General features: G+C 45.2%; 2 protein-coding genes across 2 annotated transcripts in view; both read right to left on the bottom strand.

Annotated features, from left to right (window-relative positions):
- LOC115466832 (gastrula zinc finger protein XlCGF26.1-like) overlaps nt 1-22,321 on the bottom strand; it is a 230,390-nt gene that overhangs the window by 81,776 nt on the left and 126,293 nt on the right. The window lies entirely within an intron of this gene.
- Nucleotides 1-22,321, bottom strand: part of LOC115466830 (zinc finger protein 665-like) — a 54,487-nt gene that overhangs the window by 8,456 nt on the left and 23,710 nt on the right. The window contains 1 exon segment of the mRNA XM_030198376.1: nt 21,199-21,309. Coding sequence (XP_030054236.1) covers nt 21,199-21,309 — 111 coding nt within the window.

Genomic DNA, 22,321 nt, shown 5'->3' with positions numbered 1-22,321 from the left:
CGTGATCACTGGGGGAGTAAACGAAGGTCATCCCCAATTCCCTCCGGTGGTCATCTGGTCAGTTCGGGCACTTTTTGTGGCTTGGTCGTAACAAAAAAAGGACCAAGTAAAGTCGTCCAAGTGCTCGGTCCCGCCTTCGCTACGCCTCTGACACGCCCCCAGGAACTTTGGTTGTCCCTGTGACGGAAAACAGTTGGGGACGCCCAAATTTGGCTTTCAATTATGCCGATTTGGGCAACCCTGGGAGGACGCCCATCTTGCCATTTGTGTCGAAAGATGGGTGTCGTTCTCTTTTGAAAATAAGCCTGAAAGTTATTCAAAGTCATTAAATCATGGGAGGATTGTGAAAAATTAGAAGAGGATCTTACGAGATTGGGCGTCCAAATGGCAGATGACATTTAATGTGAGCAAGTGCAAAGTGATGCATGTGGGAAAGAGGAACCCGAACTATAGTTTCGTAAATCAAGGTTCCATATTAGGGAGTCACCGACCAAGAAATGGATCTAGGTGTCATTGCTGATACATTGAAACCTCTTGTTCAGTGTGCAGCGGCGGCAGCTAAGAAAGAATGTTAAGCATTATTAGGAAAGGAATGGAAAACAAAAATGACCATGTTATAATGCTTTTGTATCGCTCCATAGTGCGACCACACCTCAAATATTGTGTTCAATTCTGGTCACCACATCTCAAAAAAGATATAGTGGAATTAGAAAAGGTACAGAGAAAGGCGACGAAAATGACGAAGGGGATGGGACGACTTCCCTATGAAGAAAGGGTAAGGTGACTTAGGTCTTCAGGTTGGAGAAAAGGTGGCTGAGGGTAGATATGATAGAGGTCGTTAAAAAAATGAGTGGAATGGAACGGGTAGACGTGAATCGTTTGTTTACTCTTTCCAAAAATACTAGGACTAGGGGCATGCAATGAAGCTACAAAGTAGTAAATTTAAATAAATCGGAGAAAATATTTCTTCACTCAAAGCATAATTAAACTCTGGAATTCCTCCTTGTTCAGGAACCAGTTCAGGTCTGAAAACACAACTGAAATCACTTCAGAACGTCCTTCAAATTGGATTTTTTTCCATATCATGTCAGTTTTTGTAGATTTTCTTTAGAAGGGAAAGGGGAAAGGGAATGGCGCTTGATATACTGCCTTTCTGTGTTTTTGTAACTACTTTCAAAGAGGTTTACATAGTATATACAGGTACTTATGCATACCTGGGGCAATGCATCTGAACCTTGCAGATGTTTTTGTAACTAAAGTTCCAGCTTCTCCTGAAGCAATAGTATAACCAATAAAGATTAATATTAAGATATATCCCAAACTATTGATGAGATGGATTTGAGTGTATGTGTAAAGAGAGAAACTTATTTATATTTAGGTAATGACTAAATATACCAAGGCATTTTCTTAAGGTATAATCACACTTGAAACTTCAACTAGTTATTTTCAAAACTGAGTAAGAAATCATCTCCCCACCCCCTTTTACAAAAACGTGATAGCAGGGCTGTGTCGGAATTACCACACCGGCAGTTGCTAGCTCAGCTTCGTATAAGTGGGCCCATATATGCAATGATCTGAATTTTCCACTCAGAATGAGGAAATGATACATAATTCAAACATATTAACTCAAATGATATGGCCATTCCTTAAACACTTCTTCACAAAAGGGTAGTAAATTCGTGGAATGGCCTCCTGGTGGAAATGAACACTCTATCTGAATTCCAGAAAGCTTGGGACAAGTACATAGGATCTGTAAGGGATGGAAAGGGAGAGCAGATGGCATGGATGGGCAGGCAGACTGGGTTTGCAGGTGATCTTTTGATACCAGGGGCGGACAGAGAGTGCTCTGGGCCCCCTCCCCACTCATGCCCACACACTGCTGCCGCCCCCCCCCCCCCACCCACAGATGCTACTACTGTACCCCCCAAACACATGATACCGCCACCCCCACAGCCCTTACCTTGAAGGGGTGGTCTAGAAGCTTGTTCGGGGCAGAGACACCAAGGGTGGCCCATCCCAATGCTGGAGACTGAAGGCTAAATGAGTGAGATTTTTCTCACGGGTCCCTGCCAAGTCTTAAACCAGCTCTAGCATATGTACATTCTTAAAACTGACATATTCTAATTAATAAATAGTAAATGTTTTTTTATTCAAAACTTTATTATACAATACATAAAGAGATTGACAAACATCACAAAATCTACATCAATGCGGAGAAGAGTAAACCAAACATTAATCTAAGGAACACAACAACATAACCTCTCTCCAGCAGCAGGCATATTATGAATTTATACAAAACTCTACAAAAGTCACTTGGGACCTGAATGACCAAATCTACTATTCCATAAAAGCACCAAAGAGGACCTTCCTAGGAAAAAGCAGCATTGGAAATATCGCAGTGAGGCCAGGGCATCAATACACTTATTGGGAAAATTGAACAAGCAGGATTACTACTACTATAGGTCCCCAAAATCAACATGGTCACACCTACAGACACAAATACAAGATAAGTGACCACAAACTAAGGGGCATTTCACTAAAGCTTACCGAGTGCTAATGGAATTCGCAGCGCTAAATGCTGCATATCCTATTTTATACCTATGGGCCACAGGGCACTTAATACACACTAATTCCCATTAACGCATACTAAGTTTTAGTAAAAGGACCCCTAAGAGTAGAAATATGTAACCAACAATTAGCTTGAAAGCTCAAGACGCCAGACTCTACATGCAGCACAACACCAGAGAAGTAGAAAATGTTGCATTTCCTCATGCACAGTGCAAAATATAAAGATAGCAGATGTCAGTTCCCAAAACTGACAGATTGCAGTCAATAAATGGAAAATAAAATTATTTTTCTACCTTTATGGTCCCAGTCTCTGCTCCTTCTTATCTCTTAAGTCGCTGTCCAGGGCCTCTTGTCCATTTGCCATGTTTTTCTCTCCTCCTATCTTCTTAATTTCTTCCACTCATTGAGTTTTTTTCATTCTCTCCATGTCACCCTAATCTTCCTTTCCACCGTTCTCCATGCCCAGCATGACCATCCCCATTTCCCCTCCCACATTCCTCCATGCCCAGCACATCCCACGATCTCCAATTCCACCATGTCCCTCTGATCTCCCTTACCACCCCCCTCCATACCCAGGCCAGAATGTTCCCCAGTCTCTCCTCCCTCGTTCCTCTATGCCCAGCACTCCCCTTCCACCATATCTAGCAAAAGATTACTAGAAATAATGGACTGCCTATGCGTGGTCCATCTGTAAAAAGTCTAAAGCTGTTCCAGTTGGATAGGCAGTGCCTTAAAAGGTGGAGGACAAAAGATTTCCTTAAACTTATTTGAAAGCTTTTTAATTCACTTGAAAGCTTCCCATATGTAACATAGAGGGGCATAATCGAACGGCGCCGGCGAAATCGATGGCCGGCCATCTTTGGGGCAAGCTCCGTGAGGGGGGCGTAGTCAAGCGTATTTTCGAAATACGCTTAGCGCCAGCCAAATCGCTCGCCGGGTTTAGAGCAGGATTGCCAGGTTTACATGAGATGGCTGGCTTCGTTTTCCAGCCATAATGGAAACCGGGCCCGGCCGTCTCAAACCCGGCGAAATGCAAGCCCTTTGGTTTTGGGAGGGACCAGCATTCGTAGTGCACTGGCCCCCCTGACATGCCAGGACACCAACCGGGCACTCTAGGGGTCACTGTGGTGGACTTCAGAAAAAGCTCCCACGTGCATAGCTCCCTTACTTTGGGTGCTGAGCCCCCCAATCCCCCACCAAAACCCACTACCCACAAATGTACAACACTACCATAGCTCTTAGGGGTGAAGGGGCCAACTACATGTGGGTACAGTGAGTTTTGAAGGGCTCACATTTACCACCACAAGTGTTACAGGTAGGGGGGGATGGGCCCGGGTCCGCCTGCCTGAAGTGCACTGCAGTACCCACTAAAACTGCTCCAGGGACCTGCATACACGCAGGCCTCTAGGACTTGTTGCTGCTGTATAACTTTGGCACACCAATTCACACCTGAAGACTAATCTCTCTGAAAAAGTCCTTTATTGCAATAACCAAGTTTTCTCACAGTTAACTGCAGATCAGAGGTTGTGCCCACTGGCAGAGTCTCCTTAGTACTGAGATTAGCAGTAGGTCAGAGCTGGCAGAATGGTGTACAATACCCTCTTTCAGCACCATTCAAGGTAAGAACTAAGTTCTCTAATGTGGGTAACACAGGAAAGGGATCTAAAACTGTCTTACAAAAATGGCCACTACCGCATGGACTACAGGAAACAAAACAGGGCACACTCTGACCCAGTAAGCAGGGGGAAAAGCACCATGGGAGTACAGCCTACCAACTACCAATACCTACACCCACCACAATGCATTGCTGATGTGACTCTGCAGTGCAAATAATAGAAAAGGTGTCCCACTCACCCGAGAGCCACATCACAAGCAGGGAAAGGCTGTCGGAGGACAGAACACATTCTGCTGTCATGGAGGTGGGTACGGCATTTGAGGCTGGTATAGAGGCTGGCAAAATATGTTTCTAATTGTTTTTTTTTTAAGTGGGAGGGGGTTGGTGACCACTGGGGGAGTACGGAGAGGTCATCCCTGATTCCTTCCGGTGGTCATCTAGTCAGTTCAGGCACCCTTTAGAAGCTTGGTCGTGAAAAAAAAGGGACCAAGTGAAACCGGCCAAATGCTCATCAGGGCCGGCCTTCTTTTTTCCATTATCAGGCGAAGCTGGCCATCTCTTAAACACGCCCATGTCCTGCCCCCTTGAAGTTTCGCCGGCTCCATGACGGGAAACCGGCAAGGGTGTCAGAAAATCGGCTTTTGATTATACCGATTTGGCCGGTTTCAGGAGATCGCCGGCCATCTCCCGATTTGTATCGGAAGATGGCCGGCGATCACTTTCGAAAATGAGCTGGATAGTAACATAGTAAATGATGGCAGATAAAGACCTGTACGGTCCATCCAGTCTGCCCAACAAGATACTTTATATGTATACCAGAGTTTGATTTGTCCTTTCCTTTCTTAGGGCACAAACCGTAGAAGTCTGCCCAGCACTGTTCTTGTACTAAGTTCAGAAGCTAAAGTTGAAGCCCCTTAAAATTTATACTCCAGCCCATCCTTATTTAGTCACGATCAGGGCATAGACCGTAGAAGTCTGGCCAGCTTCCGTTTTGTTTCCCAATTACCGGCATCGCCACCCAATCTCCGCTGAGATTCCACGGAACCATTTCTTCTAAACAGGATTCCTTTGTGTTTATCCCACGCATGTTTGAATTCCATTACCGTTTTCATCTCCACCACCTCCCACGGGAGGACATTCCACATATCTACCACCCTCTCCGTGAAAAAATACTTCCTGACATTAGTCCTGAGTCTGCCCCCCCTTCAACCTCAATTCATGTCCTCAAGTTCTACCGCCTTCCCGTCTCCGAAAAAGGTTCATTTGCAGATTAATACATTTCAAATATTTCAACGTCTGTATCATGTCACCCCTGTTTCTCCTTTCCTCCAAGGTATACATGTTAAGGTCAGCAAGTCTGTCCTCCTATGGTCTGCAACGCAAATCCCATACCATTGTTGTAGCTTTTCTTTGCACTGCTTCCAGTCTTTTTACATCTTTAGCAAGATATGGCCTCCAAAACTGAACACAATACTCCAAGTGGGCCTCACCAATGACTTGTAGAGGGGCATCAACACCTCCTTTCTTCTGCTGGTTATGCCCCTCTCTATGCAGCCTAGTATCCTTCTGGCCATGGCCGTCGCCTTGTGGCATTGTTTCTTCACCTTTAGATCCTCAGACACCAGCACCCCCAGGTCTCTCTCCTGAGTCGAGCTTATTAATCTCTCCCCTTCTATTCAGTATCTCTCTTTTGGGTTTCTGCACCCTAAGTGCATCACTCTACAATTCTTGGCATTAAATTTTAACTAATATACGGCTGGGGTAACAAAATTTCCTGGTTTCAGCGTTATGCTCTCATATGAAATCTTTGGAAACCACTGTTTTAGTTTCTACAGTGGTGGAAATAAGTATTTGATCCCTTGCTGATTTTGTAAGTTTGCCCACTGACAAAGACATGAGCAGCCCATAATTGAAGGGTAGGTTATTGGTAACAGTGAGAGATAGCACATCACAAATTAAATCCGGAAAATCACATTGTGGAAAGTATATGAATTTATTTGCATTCTGCAGAGGGAAATAAGTATTTGATCCCCCACCAACCAGTAAGAGATCTGGCCCCTACAGACCAGGTAGATGCTCCAAATCAACTCGTTACCTGCATGACAGACAGCTGTCGGCAATGGTCACCTGTATGAAAGACACCTGTCCACAGACTCAGTGAATCAGTCAGACTCTAACCTCTACAAAATGGCCAAGAGCAAGGAGCTGTCTAAGGATGTCAGGGACAAGATCATACACCTGCACAAGGCTGGAATGGGCTACAAAACCATCAATAAGACGCTGGGCGAGAAGGAGACAACTGTTGGTGCCATAGTAAGAAAATGGAAGAAGTACAAAATGACTGTCAATCGACAAAGATCTGGGGCTCCACGCAAAATCTCACCTCGTGGGGTATCCTTGATCATGAGGAAGGTTAGAAATCAGCCTACAACTACAAGGGGGGAACTTGTCAATGATCTCAAGGCAGCTGGGACCACTGTCACCACGAAAACCATTGGTAACACATTACGACATAACGGATTGCAATCCTGCAGTGCCCGCAAGGTCCCCCTGCTCCGGAAGGCACATGTGACGGCCCGTCTGAAGTTTGCCAGTGAACACCTGGATGATGCCGAGAGTGATTGGGAGAAGGTGCTGTGGTCAGATGAGACAAAAATTGAGCTCTTTGGCATGAACTCAACTCGCCGTGTTTGGAGGAAGAGAAATGCTGCCTATGACCCAAAGAACACCGTCCCCACTGTCAAGTATGGAGGTGGAAATGTTATGTTTTGGGGGTGTTTCTCTGCTAAGGGCACAGGACTACTTCACCGCATCAATGGGAGAATGGATGGGGCCATGTACCGTACAATTCTGAGTGACAACCTCCTTCCCTCCGCCAGGGCCTTAAAAATGGGTCGTGGCTGGGTCTTCCAGCACGACAATGACCCAAAACATACAGCCAAGGCAACAAAGGAGTGGCTCAGGAAGAAGCACATTAGGGTCATGGAGTGGCCTAGCCAGTCACCAGACCTTAATCCCATTGAAAACTTATGGAGGGAGCTGAAGCTGCGAGTTGCCAAGCGACAGCCCAGAACTCTTAATGATTTAGAGATGATCTGCAAAGAGGAGTGGACCAAAATTCCTCCTGACATGTGTGCAAACCTCATCATCAACTACAGAAGACGTCTGACCGCTGTGCTTGCCAACAAGGGTTTTGCCACCAAGTATTAGGTCTTGTTTGCCAGAGGGATTAAATACTTATTTCCCTCTGCAGAATGCAAATAAATTCATATACTTTCCACAATGTGATTTTCCGGATTTAATTTGTGATGTGCTATCTCTCACTGTTACCAATAACCTACCCTTCAATTATGGGCTGCTCATGTCTTTGTCAGTGGGCAAACTTACAAAATCAGCAAGGGATCAAATACTTATTTCCACCACTGTATATTCTTTTTTTCTGTTTTTTTATTATGCTGTGACTTGTGTGTACATAAAGGTGATAGCATTCAACTTATGATATGTGGGTGCTCAGTAAAACACATGCTAAGGCTGGACTACTGGGACGCAACATGAGAAACCCAACATCATTGCACCTCAGCCCTCCCTACCTCCTAATTCAGAGCTTACTATCTGGTGTTGCTAAACAGCATGATTATACAATCAGTAAGCATATAAATGATCGCAAAAGTAGTACTTAGCTTGGGGCTGGATATTTTTGACAGGAAACCGTTGGGTGCTCCTCAGTAGAGCCTCAGCTTTGTCAATGAAAATCCGTGCTCGTGTCAAAGGTGTAAGTGGATGGAACTTTAACTCTACTCTTAATCAACAGTTCATTTTGAGTGTCTTCATTCTATCATCTCTTATGTTCTCAACACAACTTGTGTTTCGCTCTTATTGCATCATCAGGAGAACTTAATCTTATAGAACTGGAGCCATGCTCTCATTTGATGTGACCACTAATAGGTGTACTGCCTATCTCTCTCACGGCGAACCATCGAAAAACATCGCCCCCCCCCCCCCCAGTTCCAGACCCCCCCCTCCGAGTTCCAGACCCCGTCCCCCCCAGTTCCAGACCACCCTCCCTCCATCCAAGTTCCAGAGCCCTCCCTCCCGCTCTCCGAGTTCCAGACCCCACCTCCCTCCCTCCGATTTGCAGACCCACCTCCCTGCCTTCCTCCCTCCGATTTCCAGAACCCCCTTCCCTCTGATTTCCAGACCCCCCTCAGGAGTTCCTGACCCCTGGACCCCCGTGCCGTGACCCTCTCGAGCCCCTCTTCACACCGCCAATCCTCCCCCGCCGTCGTCGTTGTGTACCTGTGCTGGCGGGGGACCCCAACCCCCGCAAGCTGAAGTCCTCTTCTCGGTTGCGCAGCTTGGACGAATGACGTGATCAAGTTTGAATCAGTTTGTGTTCGTACGTCCAACGTCAGATGCACGCACACAAACAGATTCCAACTTGATCACGTCATTCGTCCACGCCGTGAATTACAGCATAATGGGTCCAGTGACGTCAGCTGGGGCTTCGGAGCCCAGCAAAGAAAGTTATGGACACAGGCAGGCAGGTTCATAGAACGTTGGTGGTGAGAATTATATATATAGACCAGTCACAGCATAACAAAAAAGCAGAAAAAAAAGAATATAGAAACTAAAACAGTGGTTTCTAAAGATTTCATATTAAATTTTAGCTGCCAGACCCTCGACCATTCTTCTAAGGTTTGGAGATCCCTTCTCATCATTTCTACTCCCTCCAGGGTATCCACTCTATTGGCTATTTTTGTGTCATCCGCAAAAAGGCACACCTTTCCTTCCAACCCTTCAGCAATATCTCCCACAAATATATTAAACAGAATAGACCCCTGAGGAACTCCACTGCTCACCTTCCTTTCCTCCAAGCGGATTCCATTTACCACCACCCTCTGCCACCTGTCGATCAACCAGTTTCTTATCCAGTTCACCACTTTTGGTCCTAAGTTCAACCCTTTCAGCTTATTCATGAGTCTTCTGTGGGGGACCGTATCAAAGGTTTTGCTGAAGTCCAAGTAGATTACATCGACCGCATGTCCTTCATCCAGTTCTTAGGTCACCCAGTCAAAGAAGTCAGTAAGATTTGTTTGGCAGGATTTTCCTTTGGTAAAGCCATGTTGCCTTGGGTCCTGTAACCCGTTGGCTTCTAGAAAGTTAACTATCCTTTCTTTCACCATTTATCATGAAATAAAAATTGAATATCACTAAAACAGCTTCAAAAATTATTGTAGCTTGTAGAAACAGCAATTATAAACTCTGTATTTTGTGTGCTCATTTTTCTACTCTGTTCTAACTTCAATACAATACAGATGGCCAAATTTCAGTAAGGATATCCTGTTTCCTGATGGGTTTTTCATCTTAACTGTTAAATCTGCACTGGGAAGCCTTACAATATACCACTGCTTTCCACAAAACATGCTGTCCCCTGGCCTGTTCTCAATCTAACCTTCTTAGTCGGTCCCACGGGGTTCTGGCTGCTGCAGTCCGTATTCCCAACCCCCACCACCCCGGTTCAAACTGACTCCATATTGCAGTGCTTCTGAGCTCTAAAAAGAAAACAAAATAAAGCTATCTGCCTGCAGGTACAGAGTCGCGTGCTGCAATACTGACAGCGAGGCTCTGCTGGAGGCACACCAACCAGTCAGGTTTTCAGTATATCCACAATGAATATTCATGAGATAGATTTGCATGCTGTGGAGGCAGTACATGCAAATCTCTCTCATGAATATTCATTATGGGTATCCTGAAAACTTGACTGGCTGGGGTGCCTACAGGACCAGGTTTGGGAACAACTGTCTTAAGGTCCAGGAGGTATTTGCATATGAACAACAGTTACTCGAGACTCATACTGTGTACTATGGAAAATGCCCTACTAAGTGGGAGACTGGAAGGGATAACGGGAGCTATGGATACATTAATGCTGTTGCCTTTTACAGCAGCCTAACTGCTGATTGCTTAACGTTGGCATACACAGGACATGCAAACTACAGAGATGGTTAAAAAGACACTGTGTATTATATGCAAATGATATAGACTGACTGCCTTAAAACATAATAAATGGAAATCTTATCAAGAAATGTAGGGAAGCCTTCTCCAGTTGGAAGGACATTCTGTGAGTTTGGGGGAAAGGAGTGGGGAGGGGGGGGAGATAAGGGATGGAAAGGGTCTTTTTCCTCCCAGGGGGGCTTCTTTAGATAGTCTTTTTTCTGGCTGGGGTCAGTTTTGGGTAGTTTGGTTTTTTGGTGTCCGTTTAATTTATAATTTATATATATTTTTAAGAGGGAAAGAGAGTTTTTTATCCCATACGGTTTTCTCATGTAGCATGAGTTTTTGCGTTGGGGTTTTTTTCTCTTTTTCTTCCTTAAATAGGAACCTATGATATTAACCTACTCCTGTTTACACAAGGGATTGGTAATACTTTGGTATTGGTCCTTGTTAGGAGGTTTGAGGTTCCGTTTGTTAGATATATATTATATATGGGGTGAAAGAATTTTTTTCCACCGATTTAAAGGGACACCTCCAAACTATCTTCATTTAAAACTCCTCTTGTTAGGTTGGTATATTTTCCATAGAGTTTGTATTCTCCTATAGTGGTTAGAGTTTTTCTATCATTACGATAAACTGCATTATGTACTGTGATTTGCATTAATCTATCAGCAATACAAAATGTCCATGACTAAGTCAAACTGCACCATGCCAGTCAATCATGTTCCTCCACAACAGTACAGCCCTCCACCTCCAGCAGCCCTTTCAACAGTACAGATTTCTTAACCCCAAGACACTCTAGGTTGAAGGGTTTTGCAGACCTGGTCTCACCCCTGGGATACTCACCTCTATCCGTGCCTCCTCCATCTTTACAGATTAAATTATTTGTCTAATGTAGGGAAATCGACAGTGGGAGGAGAAGAGGAGATGACAGCCTTTTATCCCACTAGCGCTGAATTCCTGAATGGTCCCAGCTGACTTCAGTAAAGATGTGCAGGAGGATTTTTATACTTACTTCTTACAGAAGGATAACTCTTCTCAGACATCTCTGATTCAGGAAGATCCCTGAAGGGGAGATCTTCCTCTTGTTTAACACTTGTCGAAAACACAGTCATTATAACTGGAAGACCTGCGATGAGAGAACACATTTACAAGGATTCACCAAGTATCTGATAATACTAAAACAGGAAATTGATTTAAGTGTCCAAATGTTTTGTTTTTTAAATTTGTAGAAGTCTTTATTCAAATTTGAGAGATATAACAAAGGCAGATAAGTTACAACAACCAATATCAGCAAATACAACGCAAATGTAAAACAATACAAAGTTCAAAGTACACTAGAGCCTAATAAACAGTGTAATAATCTCTCAAGGCTAAGGTAACTGTTTGCCTTATACTCCTTAGGTTTATGTTTTTTAACAAACATCCTTACCCAATACACGATATTTCCGAGGAAGCCACATTAAAGAACGCAAAGGACAAGATCCTGCAGAGTCCTACTCCAACCCTATCCACCGCTTCTGGGGAATAGCATGAAATCATTCAATCCCAGCCCGGGCCTGAGCAGCTTTATAATACCAATATACATTCAGAACCGCCAGACCACCTTTTTTCTGATCCCGATAAAGCAACATTCTAGAGAGACGTGGACGTTTATTGGACCAAATAAAGCGAACAAGGCGGTCTTGGAGACCTGAGAGAAAGGAACGAGACAAACGGAGAGGGAGAACCTGAAAGAGATACATCAAACGCGGCAACACATTCATTTTCAGAACAGCAATCCGTCCAGACCAAGGCAGCTCAATGGAACCCCAACCCTCCAAATCTTTGTATAGCTCCCGCAAGAGGGGAGGATAATTAGCTGAAAATAGACCCCAGTTGGGAAAGAGTAGGAGCCTGTAAAATAGCAGATCTTTCATCCTCAGAGAACCTTTTCCCACTTTGCCAACTTTGCGCCATCTTCCCCTTATCCTTGCCTGGCTTTGGAATCACTGTTATCCAAGCTTCCGTCATAGAGGGAGGCAACGCCTCCCCATCCCGAACCCCATTAAGAATCTCTACCAACAGAGGGGCAAGCTCCCCCCTACAAGTCCTATAAAAATCATTCAGTAAGCCATCCAGACCCGGGGCCTTCCCGGTGAGCAGGTCCTTAATGACTTTGACAACCTCATCCACTTGGACGAGACCATCCAACAAGTATCGCTGCTCATCTGTCAAGGAAGGTCGGTCTTGGGATGATAAAAAAGCTTCAATAGCGGGAAGTGACGTCACGAGGCTAGATGGCTGCCTGAACATCTAGCTCCTGCACTTTCCCGCACCATTGAGCCACCATCCGTGCCCATCCACTCTAATACTGCCGTTTCCTCGATTGAGAGAAGAGAGTGAGCTTTGCTGACCACGATGAGTAAATTATCGGGGCAGCAACACCGAGAGGGGGAGAGGCATTCCACTCGGCAGTTGGCGAAGGGCCTGTCCCGCCATGCGTCCCCGGAGCCACGAGGATCGTCCGATTCAGATACAGCGTCCTCTCAAGTGGATCAACGAAGCTTAACACAAAAAAAGAAATCTAACTCTAAAGATTTAACGAGATGCCTAGAAGCGATACGGGAAGAAATTAAGGCTTCCCGTCAGGAGATCTTGGAACATGTGGACGCCATCAGCATTGACTTACGGGAGCTGGGTGGCCGCGTGGAGGCCCTGGAGGAACGAACGGAGGAGCAGGCTGAAACAAGTGCGGCGATGGAAACGCGCATTTCTCAGTTAACGGAGCAAGCCGAGGATTTACAATATAAAATGGACGACCTCGAAAATCGGGGTCGTCGACAAAACCTGAGATTTCGTGGGGTACCGGAGAGCAGCGGCGGAGAGGACGTCCCGGTTGTCATACGCACCTTGTGCGAACAAATTCTGGGTGAGACCTGTGCTTCTGCCGAAATGATGATCGAGCGAGCGCACCGCTCTCTGGGTAAAGCAGTGGGAAATCGGCCGCGAGATATAGTGGTGCGCTTCGCGTCATACACCTTCAAGGACCGAATCTGGCAACGGGCTCGCCAAAACAACACATTGGAATACAAAGATTCGCGAGTAACTGTCTTCCAGGACTTATCGTTATATACTTTGGCCCAGAGAAGGGCAATGAAGCCAGTCCTGGAGATTCTGCAGAAGGAGAAGGTTGCATACCGCTGGAGTTTCCCTTTTGCGGTATGCTTTGAACTAAAAGGTAAACAGCTCCGGTTTCGCCGGGTAGCGGAAGCATGGAAGAGCCTTCATGAAGCGGGTCTGACTAGCGTGGCGACCCCACCAACGGAGATGGCATCGTCCACGAAAGCAAAACTACAGAAATGGAAGAGAGTTGGGCAGAAGGCTCCTAAGTAACGTGACTGAGGTGTTTAGCACGATTCTGCTGTAAAACTCAGTTCGAATGCTTTGGGACATGCTCTTCAGTTTGGACGCTGGTTTATGCTCAGATGGTAACATAATTTGATATGATGGATGGATGGTGGGTGAATTGATAGAATTTGCTAAATGTATATTAAAGTTGGGGTGTGGGAATGTTGCGGGGGAGGGGTGAAGGGTGGCTTTTCGGGTCTGTAGCTTGCTTTCTCTGTAATCCCATTCAGTGACAGCTGACACTGACTGGTGGGCTGATGACAGGGGGGGAGGAAGTGGAGGGTGGAGGGCAGGGAGGGGGGAGGGTTTCAAGGGGTTCTCTATTAGAGGGGGGGCGGAGGGAGGGGATAAGGAAGAGAGATCAGAGGTGGGAGCGGGACAGAAGATATAGGGTGCAAGGGGTAGGTCCGATGCTGGTTACGGGAAACATAGTTGCCGGGACTGGTGAATTAATGCAACATACTCAGGATACAAGTACTAGCCACAATAGATGATGAGTATGGATTTAAAAGTATTATCATATAATGTGAAGGGCCTAAATATGCCTCAAAAGCGGCAAAAGCTATATAAAGAGTTGCAGCAGCTCCAGCCGCACGTGGTTCTCTTGCAAGAGACACACCTCAACCGCAAGTATGAAAGGCTTCTGTCCTGCTCGGGTTACCCTGGGGTCTATTGTGCTTCCATGGCAGCTTCAAAAACATGTGGAGTGGCGATCATGATACACTCATCAGTGGGGGCGCAGGTATTGCAAGTTAAGAAAGACCCGGGAGGGCGTTTTATCTTTATGCATGTTCAAATTCAGCAGGTGGACTTGACGATAGCTTCTGTGTATGCTCCCAACAGTGGGCAGGTAGAGTTTTTTGCTAAGGTAAAGAACTCATTGGCAGGGTTTGTAAAGGGTTCTCTAATACTTGGGGGTGACTTTAATGCAATTATGAATCCCATCTTGGATCGTTCTGGAAATGCCAAATCTGAAGGGGGGAAAAAAGAGACATTAGCTCTTGAATCTTTGGTACATTCCTTGGGAACCTTGGACATATGGAGACTGACACATAGGGAGGAGAGGGACTATACATTTCATTCGGGTGTTCATGATTCATATTCGCGTATAGACTATATATTTGTGGATGTTGCGTTGGTAGAAAGGGGGCCGACCGCGGGGTTGGGTAGTGCAACTATTTCCGATCACGCTCCAGTGTGGGTATCCTTGCCAAGTATACGGGCCGAAAGCAAAGATAGGAGATGGGCCTTGAACACTAGCCTATTGCAGGAGCCAAAGGTGGGGGTAGGCTATCGAGAAATGTTGAAGGAGTACTTGGAGCTTAATATAGACTCTGTGCCCTCGCAAGCCGTAGTATGGGACGCCATGAAGGCGGTATCAAGGGGTTATTTTTTAAAAATCGCCAGTAAGCGTTCTAAAGTGCGTAGGTTACAAATAGCACGCTGTCTGGAGCGTATACAACAGCTGGAGGGGCAGCATAAGGCGCAGAGGTCCCCTCAGGTTTTACAACAGCTGCGAGAAGAGCGGACGATGCTGGACTCTATATATTCGGAACAACTTGGCTGGGTGCAGGATAGGCGCAGGGTGGGAGCCTATGAATTCTCTAATAAGGCAGGCCGTCTTCTTGCTATAAAGCTACGTAGACAAAAGGTGGATCGTACGATAAAGCAAGTGCGTGATGATAGAGGCACAATGTTATCAACATCAGTGCAGATCCGTAAACGCTTTATGGAATATTATAAAGAATTATATGCTCAGGAGATTGCCCCCTCTTTGGAATCTATTGACTCATATTTGGCAGATGGTGAGCTTTCCTCCCTCGCTCAAGGGCATCGGGAACTGTTAGATGAGCCAGTCACTCCAATTGAGGTGCAAGAGGCTATTAAAGGTTTGCCATCTGGCAAATCTCCAGGGTTGGATGGACTCCCTAACGAATTTTATAAAAAGTTTGCCCCTGATTTGGCGCCATTACTTGCTGACCTCTTCAACCAAGTGGGAGGTGGGGAGAATTTACCCCCATCTATGATGGAGGCCTGGATCGCGGTGCTGCCTAAACCAGAGAAAGACCTAGCCGAGTGTGGCTCTTATAGGCCCATCTCGGTGTTGAATGCAGATGTCAAAATACTGGCAAAGGTGCTGGCGAATAGACTTGCGCCCGTGCTGCCGACGCTCATTCACCCAGACCAGGTGGGATTCGTGGCTCATCGTAAAGCTATGGATAATATTCGGCATACATTAGACCTTATGTTTTTGGCAAAAAGAAGTCGGAAGCCTTTGTGCCTTCTTAGCTTGGACGCTGAGAAGGCTTTTGACAGAGTCCACTGGCCATTCATGTATAAAGTGTTGGAGGTAATGGGGTTTGGACATCAGTTTAGGAGGTGGATCCAGGCATTTTACGATGCTCCTAAGGCATGTATACGAGTCAATGGGAGTAACTCAGAGTTGTTTATGTTACATAGGGGGACTAGGCAGGGATGCCCCTTGTCACCGCTCTTGTTTGCCCTAGTCATGGAGCCATTTGCTTCAAAGATGAGGCTGGAACCGGGCATCTCAGGGGTTCGAATAGCTGATACCTTGCACAAGTTGGCCCTTTTTGCAGATGACATCCTGCTTTACGTTTCTCGTCCGTTGACTACTTTCCCTATTCTTATGCGTCTTATAGAAGAATATGCTGCTGTGTCGGGGTTTAAAGTCAACATGACAAAGTCCGAGGCCCTTAATGTTACACTCTTGGCGGAGGAAGTGGATTCCCTGAAAGCAACGTTTTCCTTTAGATGGGCTACTAAGAAGATTAAATATTTAGGGGTAAATATAACCTCGGACCTCTCTGAGTTATTTGTGGCTAACTACAAGGGGTTGGGTAATACCATAAAGGCAGACCTGGAAAGATGGGGGGCACAAGAGTTTTCCTGGTTTGGTAGGATAGCCGTAGTTAAAATGAATGTGCTGCCCAGGCTGTTATATTTATTTCAAGCGCTGCCTGTGCTAATGCCCAGACGATTTCTTGCCTCTTTACAAGACTCTATAGTGCGATTCGTCTGGGCAGGCAAGCGACCACGCTTGGCGCGTCAGCTTCTTTACCAAAGTAGGAAAAAGGGAGGGCTGGGGGTTCCAAATCTCAATTGGTACTACAGGGCTGCTCAGGGGAAGGCCGCTATCGAATGGTTTCATGAATACCCTGACAGACAATGGATATCTTTGGAGCAGCACTCATTGGGGTCCAGGCCGCTGGGGGCGCTCATGTGGTTGCCTGGGGCCTTTCGGGCTCTGGGACAGGAAGTGTGTCCGTCCATATGTGTCACTTTCCATTATTGGGACAGTCTATTTCCTGGGGGACATTGTGTATTGACCCAGATGGCACCCATAGCATTTAACCCTCTGTTTCTGCCTGGGAGTATCATGGGGCCTTTTACTAGGTGGTACAGTGAGGGATTGAGAACTTGGGGTCAATTAATTGAAAATGATTCCATGCTACCGTTCACGACCTTGCAGCAGAGATACTCTGTTGTGGAGGGGGATAGTTTTGCATATCGTCAGGTCCACCATTTCCTCAACACAAAGGCTGTTAGGCAAGTACTACAGAGAGAGCGGTTGAATTTGGAGGAGATATGTAGTAAAGGTGTAGTTTCACGGGGCCTGATTGGATACCTGTATCGAAATATTATAGCACAGGCTCCTGGTTATACCCTGCATAGGATGAAATGGGAAAAGGAGCTGGGAGTGACCCTGGGGGGGACCGAGTGGGAGAGAATAGAGCGAGCGGCGGCAGGAGTGTCTACGCACGTGCCACTCAAAGAAAACGCAGTGAAGGTACTGTTTAGGTGGTACCTCACACCGGACCGTATCCAACGAATATTCCCTAGCACCTCGGGGTTGTGTTGGAGAGGATGCGGTCAGAGGGGAACCATGGGACACGTGTGGTGGAGCTGTGTAAAAATTCGTGCATTTTGGAAATCAGTTCATGGAAGGCTGCAGAAGTGGGTGGGTTGTGAGATCCCTTGGTCTTTTGGGTTATTTTTGTTCACTGCTAAGCCGCCAGGATTAAAACCGCCTCAACAAATAATGGTACAGCAGGCAGTGGGGGCTGCGAGGGTGGTTATAGCAGCCCACTGGAAGCAGGCAGGGGTTCCTTCACTAACTAAGTGGATTGCTAAGCTGAGATATATCTGTGAGATGGAGAGGTTGCTGGCTGAACGGAAACACAGATGAATAGATGGCAATCCATTTGGGACAACTTTTCTAAAGAGTTTGTATCTAGTGTCAGGACTAGGCACTGAAAGAATAAATAGTATGGTTATGGGGGGGGGGGTGGGTATCTGGAAGGAAGGGGGTGGGGGTTTACGGATTTTAGTACTGAAAAGAAAATGTTAATAAAAGTTTGAAGTATACAGAGCTTCTAATATGACATTGTTACTTTGTTTGCTGGTTTGTCTGTTACATTGACTAAAATGACCTGGTCAGGTGGTGAGATTGTATAACCTATTTGTATTATGCAATGATGGTCTTTGGTTGTGTTTGATTACCAATGTTCAATAAAGACTTCTATAAATTAAAAAAAAAAAAAAAAAAGCTTCAATAGCGTCCAGGTGAATCATAGAGTCAGCCGAGTATAAGGACTGGTAAAAAAATTGGAAACGCTGACGAATCGAAGAAGACCTAGTCAGCACTTTATTCTTACCATCTCCAATGCAAAGAATAGTACGATCAAATCTTTGCTGCCTCAACTTAAGGGCCAATAAATGCTCCGGCTTATTATGATGAAAATACTGAAACTGTTGTTGTTGACCCCGGATAAATTGCAATTGGTCTGAGTAAATATTGTCTAATTTTAACCGGAGAGCTTGGATCTGCCTTAGAGTAGAGATCGAATGAGAGGACTTATGGAGATCCTCCAAGTGGGTCAATTGTGAGATGCAGTCAGCAACTTCCTTTCGCCTGGCCCGAGCCCGAGTGCTAGCCTATTTTAAAAAGAACCCCCTTGTTACAGCCTTTAAAGCATCCCAAACAATCCCCACAGAGGGACCCGAATTCAAATTAGTATCAAGATATTCCCTCAAGAGTATTCTATAGTTAGCTAAAATCTTATCCTCCTTCAGCAAAGAGGTGTTCAAAGTCCACCTACTGTCCTTATCTTCTTCACAAAAGGATGAAAGCTGAACCCAGGTCGGAGCATGGTCTGAAATGGTAATGGAGCCAATACCTGAGAGACAACTCCCCCGAATCAATGAGATTTCAAATAACAAATGGTCAATACAGGAGTATGAGTCATGAGCATGGAAATAGAAAGAATAATCCAAGCCAGACCAACCAACGCTTTAGAATTTTTAACATCAATTCCCGACACTGCACCAGAACTATCCAACGCTGGGTCAAAAGATGTATTAAAGTCGCCTCCTAACACCAGTTTACCATAGGGATCAGAATGAACCACCCTGCCAAGCCTGACAAAAAGTTCCCCCTGAGAATCGTTGGACGCATAAACAGCGACCAAGGTAGAAGCTAAATTATTCAATAATACATGTAGAAGCAAAAATCTACCAGCAGGGTCATGCTTAGTTTTCAACACCTGAACCTGCAAAAAAGAATGAAGCAAGATTGCAACACCCCACTTCCTCGATGCGTCAGCAGCAGAAGCGCAATTGACATATGAGTAATGAAGATGAAACAAATATTTTTCATGTTCCCTCTTTAAATGAGTCTCCTGTAGAAATGCAATTTGAGGTTTATGGAACAGCAATTCCTTAAAGAACTTTTGAAGCTTTTGAGGAGAGTTCAGACCCTTGACATTATATGTCAAAAACTTTAGATCCACACTCATTTAGAGTTCAACACTGAAGCTTATTAACTGTGATACAACTTGAAAACAAAGTAGCCTCGAAAAAGTTGGAAGGAGAGGGAGAGAGAAAAAAAAAACGACAACCCCCCACGCCCCCCCCTGTTTCCACACAACACCACACAAACAAGAGTACGGAATAATAGCTAAGTGAGATAGTACCAACCTATATCAACATGAAACAAAGGTAACAATAAGGCACTAGACCCCGATGAAGATTGCCTAACCCACCTCCCACCACCCTCCAGAGCAACCCCACACACATCACCCACCACTAGACAGGGACAGACAAAGTCCCCTAACTAGGAAAACAGGAGAAAGAACCCCACCACACCCAAAACACCACCCAAGCCGCCCCTCCCTACGCGTCCCACCTCCACACAAACACCCCAACCACCCGAATACTAACCAATTCTAACACACACACACACACACACACAAAAACCACTCAGCCCCAAGACCCCCAATCATACCAAACCCCCTCATACAACCCTATCTCAACAACAAGCCAACTGATGTACACATCATGAACACATCATATATAACCTTAATTAAAACCATAACACCAAGTCCCACAGAGCATCTTGAATATGACTGCAAACAGACTGAGCAATCCATTCAGGAGTCTGCCGGGGCAGTCTTGGATTTGCTGGGAACACGTTTCCATTTTTGGAGTTTAGCCCGAGTTGTGGTGGCTAGGTCTATGGGTGGAGTCTCAGTAGTCGTCAAGTCCTCGGCATACAGAATCTTCCAAACCTCAGAGAGGAATCGAATCTGGTGCAATTTCCCCCCCCCCTCCCCCCCCACTGTAAAGCAGAGGGCAAAAGGAAAAGCTCAGCGGTAAGGGATCTTATGTTTTATTAACATGTCCAGTGCAGGTTTCATCGCACGTCGTTGGGACAGCGTAAGCTGAGATAAATCTTGGTATACCTTAATTTGAGCCTCATTATAGTCAATGTGTGGAACCTGGCGGGCCCGCTGCAGCACTTGTTTAGTGGAAAAGGCAGTAAAACAGACAACAATGTCCCGAGGTCGGTTATCAACTCTCTTTCCTAGGGCTGTGTGCACCCTTTCAATAGCTATGTCCTTCATCCCGAGCAACTTTCCACAGAGCATCTTAACAATCGTAACATCTTCAGGAACCCAACGAAAATGGAGGTTATTCCTGCGGCCTCGTTTTTCTAAGTCGTCCACTCTGTATTGCAGATCTTCATAATACTCAAAAAGCTTAAATAATCATGATTCAGCCCCACTCACCTGCTCATCATGCTCCTCTGCACATGCCTCCAAGTCCTCCACTTGCCCGCCCAACTCTCGCAGATCAACACTCAGGACATCATGCACTCTAGAATTTCCTCTTTGGAGGATTTGATCTCCTCCCGAATCTCTGTTAAGCATTTAATTATGTCTTTTGAAAGGCCCCGTTTAGAAGAAGCTTTACCTGCCTCGATAAGGGACATAGCGGAGTCCGAGTGTGAGGTGCGAGCCAACGACAACATGTGGCGCCATGGGGCCTTGTCTGCTTGCCTTACCAGTTGGCGCTCGCTCTCCTTCCGAGCTGTTGACATAGCTTCCATACGACCAGAAAAGCCCTCACTCAAGTCAAAAACATCGCCCCAATTAAAAGTTTTTCAAATCAGGGGTGGATGGTTGCTGATATTGCTTAAAGAAGGCAGGGGCGCGTCGAAGCTACAGACTCAGGCAGCCATTCAGGTCCTAAGTGTCCAAATGTTTGATGTTTTACACCATCTCCTGTGATCTAAAAATGCAAAGACCATTAAATCCAAAACATTTATTTACTGTTGGAGTCATTTGGATTTTCTTTTCCCTCCCAATCAGATTGTTGAGTAAACAATTTCTCATCTTCATTTTTAATCTTGAATACAACATCTGGATTAACAATTAAATAACCTGCCAATAAAATGTAGGAAAATTACTGGAGAGGTTCCAACTCTGATGGAGCCGTGTGTGATGTGTGCATGGAGGTGTGTGTATATGTGTATATACAGATATCTTGGGGTGTGTGTATTTGTCTGACAAAGCTTGGAGAGAAGAGGCAGCAGTGGCCTGACACTTGGTTAGATTATATCATAGAGTTTTCCTGGTACAGAGATTTCTCTTCATAGTCCTCCTAGGTGGAAGCATTGCAGGTGCCAATCTTCTGGCTATCATTTGGAGAGGTTATATGTTGTACACTATAGTTGACTCGTGTGCAGCTGATATGTCATGACCTTATGCAGAAGTCTCAGAAGAAATCTTTGAGGTAAATCCTCACTCTTGATTTCTAACTAATGACAAGCAAACTACTGATGTACTAGAAAATGTGCAATGATAGAAAAACAGCACAAATTACGGATTGACTTTGGAATACAAAAAATGGTTCCATGTCGGGAACGGTATAGGAATTCAGGATTGTTTGCTCTCACATTGCCAAGCATTTAACACTGGATTGCAAATTGGATTGTTTTTGAGTGAATACCCAGAACCTAACAGCAATAAGACATTTGATTACTGGAGGAGAATTTAAAAGTTCAGGTCATTTATAAGAATAACAGCAGAGTCACTGCGAGTTGGACTTAAGCAGAAAAGTTCATGTTTTTAGTATCTTTGGATGAGTGACCCACATTGGACATTTGTCTACACATGAGAAAAACAACCAATAAGACAACAGCAGACAGTAGAAATAATGCTTTAAAAAGGATTAAGAACTATTAAAAAACGGTTGGAATAGGTTATGTGATATTTTTAATCCACTGAGCAACCAGTGAACTAGCAGGGAAATATTTGTCATTTGGAACTTAACAGTAGTATTTTTTTTTAGGGGGGGTATATTTAATGAAAATACGAGAAGAAATAAAGTTGATTTTTTTTTTTTTTAATTAGGTTTCCTAGTAATTTTGAAAAATTTGTTGGTTTTTTTTTT

This window comes from Microcaecilia unicolor, chromosome 3 (genome assembly GCF_901765095.1).
Source record: "Microcaecilia unicolor chromosome 3, aMicUni1.1, whole genome shotgun sequence".
Classification (NCBI taxonomy): Eukaryota; Metazoa; Chordata; class Amphibia; order Gymnophiona; family Siphonopidae; genus Microcaecilia; species Microcaecilia unicolor.
Note: the sequence above shows the minus strand (reverse complement) of the source record. Positions and strands in the feature narration are given on the sequence as shown.